At 48.3% G+C, this 14285-nt stretch overlaps 1 protein-coding gene across 1 annotated transcript in view; it reads left to right on the forward strand.

Annotated features, from left to right (window-relative positions):
* The window catches only part of LOC123752140 (adhesion G protein-coupled receptor L4), a 406311-nt gene that overhangs the window by 265719 nt on the left and 126307 nt on the right, over nucleotides 1-14285 (forward strand). Inside the window, exon 13 of the mRNA XM_069325025.1 lies at nucleotides 488-588. Within this exon, the coding sequence (XP_069181126.1) occupies nucleotides 488-588 (101 nt within the window). The remainder of the gene's footprint in view (nucleotides 1-487; nucleotides 589-14285) is intronic.

Genomic DNA, 14285 nt, shown 5'->3' on the forward strand with positions numbered 1-14285 from the left:
TGACCCACGCATGTAACACGCTCCTCCCACAGTGACCCACGCATGTATCACGCTCCTCCTACCACAGTGACCCACGCATGTAACATGCTCCTCCTCCCACAATGACCAACGCATGTATCACGCTCCTCCTCCCACAGTGTCCCACGCATGTAACATAATGCTTCTCCCATAGTGACCCACGCATGTATCACGCTCCTCCTCCCATAGTGTCCCACGCATGTAACATACTGCTCCTCCCACAGTGACCCACGCATGTATCACGCTCCTCCTCCCATAGTGTCCCACGCATGTAACATACTGCTCCTTCCACAGTGACCCACGCATGTATCACGCTCCTCCTCCCACAGTGTCCCACGCATGTAACATACTGCTCCTCCCACAGTGACCCTCGCATGTAACATACTGCTCCTCCCACAGTGTCTCACGCATGTAACATGCTCCTCCTCCCACAGTGACCCACTTATGTAACATACTGCTCCTCCCACAGTGACCCAGACAAGGCCAACATATCAGAGGTACAAGCAGATAGACAGATCAACAGTCCCATCATTGGAGCAACAGTTAGAAACAACTCTATCTGGAAATCACGTAAGTTGTGTGTTATGTGCCATATGTACACGGCTTGGGTGTCATGTGTCATATGTACACCGCTTGGGTGTCATATGTCATATGTACACCGCTTGGGTGTCATATGTCATATGTACACCGCTTGGGTGTCATATGTCATATGTACACCGCTTGGGTGTCATATGTCATATGTACACCGCTTGGGTGTCATGTGTCATATGTACACCGCTTGGGTGTCATGTGTCATATGTACACCGCTTGAGTTTCATGTGTATAACGCTTGTGTGTAATGTGTACAACGCTTGGGTGTCATGTTTCATGTGTACAACGCTTGGGTGTCATGTGTCATATGTACACCGCTTGAGTTTCATGTGTATAACGCTTGTGTGTAATGTGTACAACGCTTGGGTGTCATGTTTCAAGTGTACAACGCTTGGGTGTCATGTGTCATATGTACACCGCTTGGGTGTCATGTTTCATATGTACACCGCTTGAGTGTTACGTGTCATATGTACACCGCTTGAGTGGTATGTGTCATATGTACACCGCTTGGGTATCATGTGTCATGTACACCGCTTGAGTGTTATGTGTCATATGTACACCGCTTGGGTATCATGTGTCATGTACACCGCTTGGGTGTTATGTGTCATATGTACACCGTTTGAGTTTCATGTTTCATGTGTACAACGCTTGGGTGTCATGTGTCATGTGTACAACGCTTGGGTGTCATGTGTGCAATAATTGGATGTCATATGTCATGTGTGCAACGCTTGGGTGTCATGTGTCATGTGTGCAACGTTTGAGTTTCATGTGTCATGGGTGCAACGCTTGAGTGTCATGTGTCATGTGTGCAACGCTTGGGTGTCATGTGTGCAACGCTTGAGTGTCATGTGTCATGTGTGCAACGCTTGAGTGTCATGTGTCATGTGTGCAACGCTTCCATGTCATGTGTGCAACGCTTCCATGTCATGTGTGCAACGCTTCCATGTCATGTGTGCAACGTTTGAGTGTCATGTGTGCAACGCTTGAGTGTAATGTGTGAAACGCTTGAGTGTTATGTGTGCAACGCTTGGGTGTCATGTGTGCAACGCTTGCATGTCATGTGTCATGTGTGCAACGCTTGAGTGTCATGTGTGCAACGCTTGCATGTCATGTGTCATGTGTGCAACGCTTGAGCGTCATGTGTGAAACGCTTGCATGTCATGTGGCATATGTGCAACGTTTGGGTGTCATGTATGCAACGCTTGGGTGTCATGTGTCATGTGTGCAAAGCTTGGGTGTCATGTGTGCAACACTTGGGTGTCATGTGTCATGTGTGCAACGCTTGGGTGTCATGTGTGCAACGCTTGAGTGTCATGTGTGCAACGCTTGAGTGTCATGTGTGCAACGCTTGAGTGTCATGTGTCATGTGTGCAACGCTTGGGTGTCATGTGTGCAACGCTTGAGTGTCATGTGTGCAACGCTTGAGTGTCATGTGTGCAACGCTTGAGTGTCATGTGTCATGTGTGCAACGCTTGAGTGTCATATGTGCAACGCTTGACTGTCATATGTGCAACGCTTGAGTGTCATGTGTGCAACGCTTGAGTGTCATGTGTACAACGCTTGAGTGCCATGTGTGCAACGCTTGAGTGTCATGTGTGCAACGCTTGAGTGTCATGTGTGCAACGCTTGAGTGTCATGTGTGCAACGCTTGGGTGTCATGTTTCATGTGTACAATGCTTGGGTGTCATGTGTCATCTGTACACCGCTTGAGTGTTACGTGTCATATGAACACCGCTTGAGTGGTATGTGTGCAACGCTTGAGTGTCATGTGTGCAACGATTGAGTGTCGTGTGTGCACCGCTTGAGTATCATGTGTCATGTACACCGCTTGAGTGTCATGTGTCATATGTACACCGCTTGGGTATCATGTGTCATGTACACCGCTTGGGTGTTATGTGTCATATGTACACCGCTTGAGTTTCATGTTTCATGTGTACAACGCTTGGGTGTAATGTGTCATGTGTACAACACTTGGGTGTCATGTGTGCAATAATTGGGTGTCATATGTCATGTGTGCAACGCTTGGGTGTCATGTGTGCAACGCTTGGGTGTCATGTGTGCAACGCCTGGGTGTCATGTGTGCAACGTTTGAGTTTCATGTGTCATGGGTGCAACGCTTGAGTGTCATGGGTGCAACGCTTGAGTGTCATGGGTGCAACGCTTGAGTGTCATGTGTCATGTGTGCAACGCTTGGGTGTCATGTGTGCAACGCTTGAGTGTCATGGGTGCAACGCTTGAGTGTCATGTGTCATGTGTGCAACGCTTGGGTGTCATGTGTACAACGCTTGAGTGTCATGTGTCATGTGTGCAACGCTTCCATGTCATGTGTGCAACTCTTGAGTGTCATGTGTGCAACGCTTGAGTGTCATGTGTGCAACGCTTGCATGTCATGTGTCATGTGTGCAACGCTTGAGTGTCATGTGTGCAACGCTTGAGTGTCATGTATGCAACGCTTGGGTGTCATGTGTCATGTGTGCAACGCTTGGGTGTCATGTGTGCAACGCTTGGGTGTCATGTGTGCAACGCTTGGGTGTCATGTGTGCAACGCTTGAGTGTCATGTGTGCAACGCTTGAGTGTCATGTGTGCAACGCTTTAGTGTCATGTGTGCAACGCTTGTGTGTCAAATGTGCAACGCTTGAGTGTCATGTGTGCAACGCTTGAGTGTCATGTGTGCAACGCTTGAGTGTCATGTGTGGAACGCTTGAGTGTCATGTGTGCAACGCTTGAGTGTCATGTGTGCAACGCTTGAGTGTCATGTGTGCAACGCTTGAGTGTCATGTGTCATGTGTGCAACGCTTGAGTGTCATGTGTGCAACGCTTGAGTGTCATGTGTCATATGTGCAACGCTTGAGTGTCATGTGTCATATGTGCAACGCTTGAGTGTCATGTGTGCAACGCTTGGGTGTCATGTGTGCAACGCTTGAGTGTCATGTGTGCAACGCTTGAGTGTCATGTGTGCAACGTTTGAGTGTCATGTGTGAAACGCTTGAGTGTCATGTGTGCAACGCATGCATGTCATGTGTCATGTGTGCAACGCATGCATGTCATGTGTCATGTGTGCAACGCATGCATGTCATGTGTCATGTGTGCAACGCTTGAGTGTCATGTGTGCAACGCTTGAGCGTCATGTGTGCAACGCTTGAGCGTCATGTGTTCAACGCTTGCATGTCATGTGTCATATGAGCAACGCTTGAGTGTCATGTATGCAACGCTTGGGTGTCATGTGTGCAACGCTTGGGTGTCATGTGTGCAACGCTTGGGTGTCATGTGTCATGTGTGCAACGCTTGGGTGTCATGTGTGCAACGCTTGAGTGTCATGTGTACAACGCTTGAGTGTCATGTGTGCAATGCTTGAGTTTCATGTGTCATGTGTGCAACGCTTGAGTGTCATATGTGCAACGCTTGAGTGTCATGTGTGCAACGCTTGAGTGTCATGTGTGCAACGCTTGAGTGTCATGTGTGCAACGCTTGAGTGTCATGTGTGCAACGCTTGAGTGTCATGTGTCATGTGTGCAACGCTTGAGTGTCATGTGTCATGTGTGCAACGCTTGGGTGTCATGTGTACAACGCTTGAGTGTCATGTGTCATGTGTGCAACGCTTCCATGTCATGTGTGCAACTCTTGAGTGTCATGTGTGCAACGCTTGAGTGTCATGTGTGCAACGCTTGCATGTCATGTGTCATGTGTACAACGCTTGAGTGTCATGTGTGCAACGCTTGAGTGTCATGTATGCAACGCTTGGGTGTCATGTGTCATGTGTGCAACGCTTGGGTGTTGTCGTGACGCTGAACCCCGGTTCATTCCGAACACAGCAGATACACAACACATAACACCTTGCCTCAGCAACCGTTACTACCACCGTGTACTCCTACACACACCAGACCCTTGAGGCGTACCACTAGGTTTGTACTGGAACACAATGAATGAACATATGGAAGGTATTTAAAGGCCGTCGGGTTTTGTCATTTAATTACAAAGAATAGGGTCTGACAAATAAATACATATTAACATACTCTATTAGGTCAATACACTTCCAATACCCATAGACCACCTGACCTCCGCGATCACCACCCACACTCGTAACTTCCGCCTAAGTCCCTAATACGGAATGATTACTACAACGCTCCACACCCGGTTAGTCTTACATTCAATACTCACATACTGCAGACTTAACTTGGTCACTAAGATCACAACAGGCTCTCGCATAGCTGTCTGCTACACTTCGCTGCTGCCACAACCGGGGATCCAAAAGGACTTGCTCGTTCAACTTCCACAATCAGACTGCCTCCAGTCAGCCATCTCCCTCAACCATTTCACCCCACCTCTCAAGGAAGGTATAATCCGATTAATCTTATCCCTAGAGAGGTAATCTTGTTCCTGGAAGCCTGACGAAGAATAATTCCTCTTTCCAGGAATTAATCATTTGGCTAAACAGCTTCGGTCTTAATCCATTGACCTTTCTTAGATATGTGATCCATAGTCTGTCTACTTACATGTACTTTCAATCATCATTCGTTAAGTGTTGTAGTAATGATCCTCTAGCTAATAATTCCTACTAACTTGTGGATTACAACACCACTCCCCTCCTTAAACACGCATATGTCCCCATATGCATCATTGCAATGGTTCCATTAGTGCAAGGACCTGGAGGATGCACCCACCATATGTGTACAACTAAAAAATCATCCAATAAGTTCATCATACACACAATGAAATAAATTAAAATTTTCCCCGACATGACTCACAACACTTCTCCAACATATACATTATATTCACATCATAGCACAGGTAAAATAGTCTGTAATAATTTTTCCCATCTCCAACAATGCACATATACCTAAACTGCTGACATATAATTACATACAAACATAACCATAAAATTACATGGACCAGAATGCTGGCACTTAAACAGAAATGACACTAGTCATTAATATATACATAACACATATATATCTAAGGTTGTTCATCCTTAGTAATTATAATTTAACATCTTGCCCTGTACTGTTGACATAAGGGCTTACAATGATCACACAATGTTTCACTGGCCTCCTCCACAATTTGCAGCATCACTTCTCTTGTCTTCGTGTCCCATGGTTGCTAGGTCATAGATCCTCCATGACCCAGACAAAACCCAGGCTGTCCAGCCTGGTGAATGTTGTTAATGTCCCATCGTTGCTCTGAGGTAACGTGATCCTGGCCTCCAGAGCAACGGAGATTCCTACCCCAGGGTCATGTCCCCTTGGGTCTGTGCTGACGTCTCGTTCCAGGGCACCAATCCCAGAACGCTGTAGATCCCTCACAGCTCTCTGGTCTAGGCCCATCCGCCCAGAGTGTGTCCACCTGTATTCACACCTTCCCGACCGCTGTACCTGCAAAATATTCCCTCGGAGCCCCCTGGCTCAATCCCATTATCACATAACCCCCTCGGCTCCTTACTCTCTCCCCGTATATAGCCTGAGCGCAGCTGCAAAACCATTGCAGCTGGCCCTTATCCCTGCTTTGATGTCAGGGGGCGAATTTCGCCTATAACGTCACGTTGGCTTCACTTCCTCCCCCTTTTTTTTTCTAGAATAACTGAGTGTAGCCTCATAGCTTCCCTTCTACTCTACCTGAAGCTCTGTGACATGATCCCGGGGGACCTTCTCAAGCCTAACACTCAGTAATGGTGCCGATGAGGTAATATACAGTATATACATACACATACAGTATATACATACACATACAGTATATACATACACATACATAACCACAATAAATACCTCATTAAAATAATTTCACAACTAATGTCACTAAAGCATCATACTGCCACTGGCTCGCTTCTAGCGAGATTCCTGTAACAACTTAATTAATGAGAAATTAGTATATCTACTTGGCTCGCCCACTGCAACCACCAACACCTGAAATTTTTGAAATTCTACATTGTAATCTTATCCATAAGACTTACCCACTCCGACATAATTAATGAAAATTTTAATGAAATTAATGAATTTTTATTAGTCTTTTATGAGTCTTGCTAGAGATATCGACTTGACTCGCCTACTGCAGCCACCAACTCCTGCAATTATCCACATTTCATCTTATCCATAAGACTTACCCACTCCGACACACCATTACCACTGGTCATCCCAACCACTGATGACCTCAATATAACGCCATACATCCCTACAACCACTTCCTGCGTCCTAACGCACCGACCTTGCTACGCCAATACTCACCTTACCGACCACTACCTGGCGCCCCTGCGCCACCATATACTCCACAACACCACACTCCATACCAGGCGTCCAAACGCCACTACACTACACCACCCAATGGCGTCCCCAACGCCCTCAACACAACCCAATGGCGTCCCCAACGCCCTCAACACAACCCACGGCGTCCCCAACGCCCTTAACACAACACATGGCGTCCCCAACGCCCTCAACACAACACACGGCGTCCCCAACGCCCTCAACACCACACCCGGCGTCTCCAACGCCCTCAACACAACACACGGCGTCCCCAACGCCCTCAACACAACACACGGCGTCCCCACGCCCTCAACACAACACTCGGCGTCCCCAACGCCCTCAACACAACACACGGCGTCCCCACGCCCTCAACACAACACTCGGCGTCCCCAACGCCATCAACACAACACACGGCGTCCCCAACGCCTTCAACACAACACTCGGCGTCCCCAACGCCCTCAACACAACACACGGCGTCCCCAACGCCCTCAACACAACACACGGCGTCCCCACGCCCTCAACACAACACTCGGCGTCCCCAACGCCATCAACACAACACACGGCGTCCCCAACGCCCTCAACACAACACACGGCGTCCCCAACGCCCTCAACACAACACTCGGCGTCCCCAACGCCATCAACACAACACTCGGCGTCCCCAACACCATTACCACCACAGGCATATGCCTTGCGCCAGAGCGCATCAAAACACCACGAGACGTCACCACCAATAACACCACCAATAAGTAACCAGACGCCACACACACTCCCTTTTCTCTCGTAATCCATTAATTACCTGACCAACACTCGTCAGGCATAATTTCTTGTGTAGTGGCCACCCGCCACACTCTACCACCTGCGTTAACATACTTCAACGCTAATGTCTACAATACACCCGGTGTTACAACACCCAGTTATGCTACACATGCTACACCTTGGCGCTACAATGCCAACAATGTCATGCACTATACTACATCCATGATATCCACAGTGAAAACATGCACATTTCACTACAGTAAATACTATGCATTACGCTGGCGTCTAATAAGCCACTACACATGCATTACACTACACACCACATGCATTACACTACACACCCCGGCGTCCAAACGCCAATACACAACCATGCACTACTCCCGGCGCCACACACCCCCACCAACGGGACACGCTCCCCGTGTCCCACGGTAACACTCTCCATAATGCTACCTGCACCCACAAAAAATCTCCATGGACCTCTCCAGGGTACACGAGACATCGAACCCCAGACGTCAAATTACGCGTCGCTCGCTATGCCTAGAAGTTCACAATTCACTTCGCCTATTTTCTGTTTCGATGTAACGCCTGAAATCGCTCGAATCTTTACGTAATATTTATTTATCTTTAAAATATTCGATTTACACGTTGCATGAAATTTACTTAACTTCAAATTACATAGTTTTCACGCTTGATTGGTCCTTAGCAACGGTTTCTCACTATTACCACCATACCGACGATATAAAACAAGCTCCAAGGTGAGGCTTGCTTGGCCCACCCATCGCTTGGCCCGCACATGGCCAACGCTGGCTCACATTCACCCGCGCTAGTTTACCTCGCCACGCTGTATAATCCGCACTGCGAACACTGTATAATCCACACTACGAACACTGTATAATCCGCACTACGAACACTGCACTTGTTTTGGATCCCGATGCTTCAGTGGTCCAGACTTGCCTCTTAGCCGTCTCTCGTTGCGGGAATCTGGAAAGAAAGAAATAAACCCCACATGTGCCCCACAATGGCCTAGTCCCTTTAATTAACTAACACCTCTGCCCTGGTCTCACCTGACCCTTCTTTCCTCCGTCTAGTAACCCCCATTCTCACCACAACCCGACGTCTACCATTTCCCGAACATTCCCTCACCAACTAAACCAGAACCACACTTCCTTCATCTCGCACAGTGTTCCAAAACCTGTTTGCGCTGCCACCAAATATGTCGTCTACCAATTCCCTAACATTCCCTCACCAACCAAACCAGGAACACTATGTCGGGACACATCGAAGGTCTTTAAGGGCTGTCGGGTTTTGTCATTTAATTACAAAGAATAGGGTCTGACAAATAAATACATATTAACATACTCTATTAGGTCAATACACTTCCAATACCCATAGACCACCTGACCTCCGCGATCACCACCCACACTCGTAACTTCCGCCTAAGTCCCTAATACGGAATGATTACTACAACGCTCCACACCCGGTTAGTCTTACATTCAATACTCACATACTGCAGACTTAACTTGGTCACTAAGATCACAACAGGCTCTCGCATAGCTGTCTGCTACACTTCGCTGCTGCCACAACCGGGGATCCAAAAGGACTTGCTCGTTCAACTTCCACAATCAGACTGCCTCCAGTCAGCCATCTCCCTCAACCATTTCACCCCACCTCTCAAGGAAGGTATAATCCGATTAATCTTATCCCTAGAGAGGTAATCTTGTTCCTGGAAGCCTGACGAAGAATAATTCCTCTTTCCAGGAATTAATCATTTGGCTAAACAGCTTCGGTCTTAATCCATTGACCTTTCTTAGATATGTGATCCATAGTCTGTCTACTTACATGTACTTTCAATCATCATTCGTTAAGTGTTGTAGTAATGATCCTCTAGCTAATAATTCCTACTAACTTGTGGATTACAACAGTGTCATGTGTGCAACGCTTGGGTGTCATGTGTGCAACGCTTGGGTGTCATGTGTGCAACGCTTGAGTGTCATGTGTGCAACGCTTGAGTGTCATGTGTGCAACGCTTTAGTGTCATGTGTCATGTGTGCAACGCTTGTGTGTCAAATGTGCAACGCTTGAGTGTCATGTGTGCAACGCTTGAGTGTCATGTGTGCAACGCTTGAGTGTCATGTGTGCAACGCTTGAGTGTCATGTGTGCAACGCTTGAGTGTCATGTGTGCAACGCTTGAGTGTCATGTGTGCAACGCTTGAGTGTCATGTGTCATGTGTGCAACGCTTGAGTGTCATGTGTCATGTGTGCAACGCTTGAGTGTCATGTGTCATATGTGCAACGCTTGAGTGTCATGTGTCATATGTGCAACGCTTGAGTGTCATGTGTGCAACGCTTGGGTGTCATGTGTGCAACGCTTGAGTGTCATGTGTGCAACGCTTGAGTGTCATGTGTGCAACGTTTGAGTGTCATGTGTGAAACGCTTGAGTGTCATGTGTGCAACGCATGCATGTCATGTGTCATGTGTGCAACGCATGCATGTCATGTGTCATGTGTGCAACGCATGCATGTCATGTGTCATGTGTGCAACGCTTGAGTGTCATGTGTGCAACGCTTGAGCGTCATGTGTGCAACGCTTGAGCGTCATGTGTTCAACGCTTGCATGTCATGTGCATATGAGCAACGCTTGAGTGTCATGTATGCAACGCTTGGGTGTCATGTGTGCAACGCTTGGGTGTCAAGTGTGCAACGCTTGGGTGTCATGTGTCATGTGTGCAACGCTTGGGTGTCATGTGTGCAACGCTTGAGTGTCATGTGTGCAACGCTTGAGTGTCATGTGTGCAATGCTTGAGTTTCATGTGTCATGTGTGCAACGCTTGAGTGTCATATGTGCAACGCTTGAGTGTCATGTGTGCAACGCTTGAGTGTCATGTGTGCAACGCTTGAGTGTCATGTGTGCAACGCTTGAGTGTCATGTGTGCAACGCTAGAGTGTCATGTGTCATGTGTGCAACGCTTGAGTGTCATGTGTCATGTGTGCAACGCTTGGGTGTCATGTGTTCAACGCTTGAGTGTCACGTGTGCAACGCTTGGGTGTCATGTGTGCAACGCTTGAGTGTCATGCGTGCAACGCTTGGGTGTCATGTGTGCAACGCTTGAGTGTCATGTGTGCAACGCTTGAGTGTCACGTGTGCAACGTTTGAGTGTCATGTGTGAAACGCTTGAGTGTCATGTGTGCAACGCTTGAGTGTCATGTGTGCAACGCATGCATGTCATGTGTCATGTGTGCAACGCTTGAGTGTCATGTGTGCAACGCTTGAGCGTCATGTGTACAACGCTTGAGTGCCATGTGTGCAACGCTTGAGTGTCACGTGTGCAACGTTTGAGTGTAATGTGTGAAACGCTTGAGTGTCATGTGTGCAACGCTTGAGTGTCATGTGTGCAACGCATGCATGTCATGTGTCATGTGTGCAACGCTTGAGTGTCATGTGTGCAACGCTTGAGTGTCATGTGTGCAACGCTTGAGTGTCATGTGTCATGTGTGCAACGCTTGGGTGTCATGTGTGCAACGCTTGAGTGTCATGTGTGCAACGCTTGAGTGTAATGTGTGCAACGCTTGAGTGTAATGTGTGCAACGCTTGAGTGTCATGTGTGCAACGCTTGGGTGTCATGTGTGCAACGCTTGAGTGTCATGTGTGCAACGCTTGGGTGTCATGTGTGTAACGCTTGAGTGTCATGTGTGCAACGCTTGAGTGTCATGTGTGCAACGCTTGGGTGTCATGTGTGTAACGCTTGAGTGTCATGTGTGCAACGCATGCATGTCATGTGTCATGTGTGCAACGCTTGAGTGTCATGTGTGCAACGCTTGAGCGTCATGTGTGCAACGCTTGAGTGTCATGTGTGCAACGCTTGAGTGTCACGTGTGCAACGTTTGAGTGTCATGTGTGAAACGCTTGAGTGTCATGTGTGCAACGCTTGAGTGTCATATGTGCAACGCATGCATGTCATGTGTCATGTGTGCAATGCTTGAGTGTCATGTGTGCAACGCTTGAGTGTCATGTGTCATGTGTGCAACGCTTGAGTGTCATGTGTCATGTGTGCAACGCTTGAGTGTCATGTGTCATGTGTGCAACGCTTGGGTGTCATGTGTGCAACGCTTGAGTGTCATGTATGCAACGCTTGAGTGTAATGTGTGCAACGCTTGAGTGTAATGTGTGCAACGCTTGAGTGTCATGTGTCATGTGTGCAACGCTTGGGTGTCATGTGTGCAACGCTTGAGTGTCATGTGTGCAACGCTTGGGTGTCATGTGTGTAACGCATGAGTGTCATGTGTCACGTGTGCAACGCTTGGGTGTCATGTGTGCAACGCTTGAGTGTCATGTGTGCAACGCTTGAGTGTAATGTGTGCAACGCTTGAGTGTCATGTGTCATGTGTGCAACGCTTGGGTGTCATGTGTGCAACGCCTGAGTGTCATGTGTGCAACGCTTGGGTGTCATGTGTGCAACGCTGTGGTGTCATGTGTGCAACGCTTGGGTGTCATGTGTGCAACGCTTGAGTGTCATGTGTGCAACGCATGGGTGTCATGTGTGCAACGCTTGGGTGTCATGTGTGCAACGCTTGAGTGTCATGTGTGCAACGCTTGAGTGTCATGTGTGCAACGCTTGAGTGTCATGTGTCATGTGTGCAACGCTTGAGTGTAATGTGTGCAACGCTTGAGTGTCATGTGTCATGTGTGCAACGCTTGGGTGTCATGTGTGCAACGCTTGAGTGTCATGTGTGCAACGCTTGGGTGTCATGTGTGTAACGCTTGAGTGTCATGTGTGCAACGCTTGAGTGTCATGTGTGCAACGCTTGGGTGGCATGTGTGTAACGCTTGAGTGTCATGTGTGCAACGCATGCATGTCATGTGTCATGTGTGCAACGCTTGAGTGTCATGTGTGCAACGCTTGAGCGTCATGTGTGCAACGCTTGAGTGTCATGTGTGCAACGCTTGAGTGTCACGTGTGCAACGTTTGAGTGTCATGTGTGAAACGCTTGAGTGTCATGTGTGCAACGCTTGAGTGTCATATGTGCAACGCATGCATGTCATGTGTCATGTGTGCAATGCTTGAGTGTCATGTGTGCAACGCTTGAGTGTCATGTGTCATGTGTGCAACGCTTGAGTGTCATGTGTCATGTGTGCAACGCTTGAGTGTCATGTGTCATGTGTGCATCGCTTGGGTGTCATGTGTGCAACGCTTGAGTGTCATGTATGCAACGCTTGAGTGTAATGTGTGCAACGCTTGAGTGTAATGTGTGCAACGCTTGAGTGTCATGTGTCATGTGTGCAACGCTTGGGTGTCATGTGTGCAACGCTTGAGTGTCATGTGTCATGTGTGCATCGCTTGGGTGTCATGTGTGCAACGCTTGAGTGTCATGTATGCAACGCTTGAGTGTAATGTGTGCAACGCTTGAGTGTAATGTGTGCAACGCTTGAGTGTCATGTGTCATGTGTGCAACGCTTGGGTGTCATGTGTGCAACGCTTGAGTGTCATGTGTGCAACGCTTGGGTGTCATGTGTGTAACGCATGAGTGTCATGTGTCACGTGTGCAACGCTTGGGTGTCATGTGTGCAACGCTTGAGTGTCATGTGTGCAACGCTTGAGTGTAATGTGTGCAACGCTTGAGTGTCATGTGTCATGTGTGCAACGCTTGGGTGTCATGTGTGCAACGCCTGAGTGTCATGTGTGCAACGCTTGGGTGTCATGTGTGCAACGCTTGGGTGTCATGTGTCATGTGTGCAACGCTTGGGTGTCATGTGTGCAACGCTTGAGTGTCATGTGTGCAACGCTTGGGTGTCATGTGTCATGTGTGCAACGCTTGGGTGTCATGTGTGCAACGCTTGAGTGTCATGTGTGCAACGCTTGAGTGTCATGTGTGCAACGCTTGAGTGTCATGTGTGCAACGCTTGAGTGTCATGTGTCATGTGTGCAACGCTTGAGTGTCATGTGTGCAACGCTTGAGTGTCATGTGTACAACGCTTGGGTGTCATGTGTGCAACGCTTGGGTGTCATGTGTGCAACGCGTGGGTGTCATGTGTGCAACGCTTGGGTGTCATGTGTGGAACGCTTGAGTGTCATGTGTGCAACGCTTAAGTGTCATGTGTGGAACGCTTGAGTGTCATGTGTGCAACGCTTGAGTGTCATGTGTGCAACGCTTGAGTGTCATGTGTGCAACGCTTGAGTGTCATGTGTGCAACGCTTGAGTGTCATGTGTGCAACGCTTGAGTGTCATGTGTCATGTGTGCAACACTTGAGTGTCATGTGTGCAACGCATGAGTGTCATGTGTGCAACGCTTGAGTGCCATGTGTCATGTGTGCAACGCTTGAGTGTCATGTGTGCAACGCTTGAGTGTCATGTGTGCAACGCTTAAGTGTCATGTGTGGAACGCTTGAGTGTCATGTGTGCAACGCTTGAGTGTCATGTGTGCAACGCTTGAGTGTCATGTGTGCAACGCTTGAGTGTCATGTGTGCAACGCTTGAGTGTCATGTGTGCAACGCTTGAGTGTCATGTGTCATGTGTGCAACACTTGAGTGTCATGTGTGCAACGCATGAGTGTCATGTGTGCAACGCTTGAGTGTCATGTGTCATGTGTGCAACGCTTGGGTGTCATGTGTGCAACGCTTGAGTGTCATGTGTGCAACGCTTGGGTGTCATGTGTGTAACGCATGAGTGTCATGTGTCACGTGTGCAACG

This window comes from Procambarus clarkii, chromosome 15 (genome assembly GCF_040958095.1).
Source record: "Procambarus clarkii isolate CNS0578487 chromosome 15, FALCON_Pclarkii_2.0, whole genome shotgun sequence".
NCBI classification, from domain to species: domain Eukaryota; kingdom Metazoa; phylum Arthropoda; class Malacostraca; order Decapoda; family Cambaridae; genus Procambarus; species Procambarus clarkii.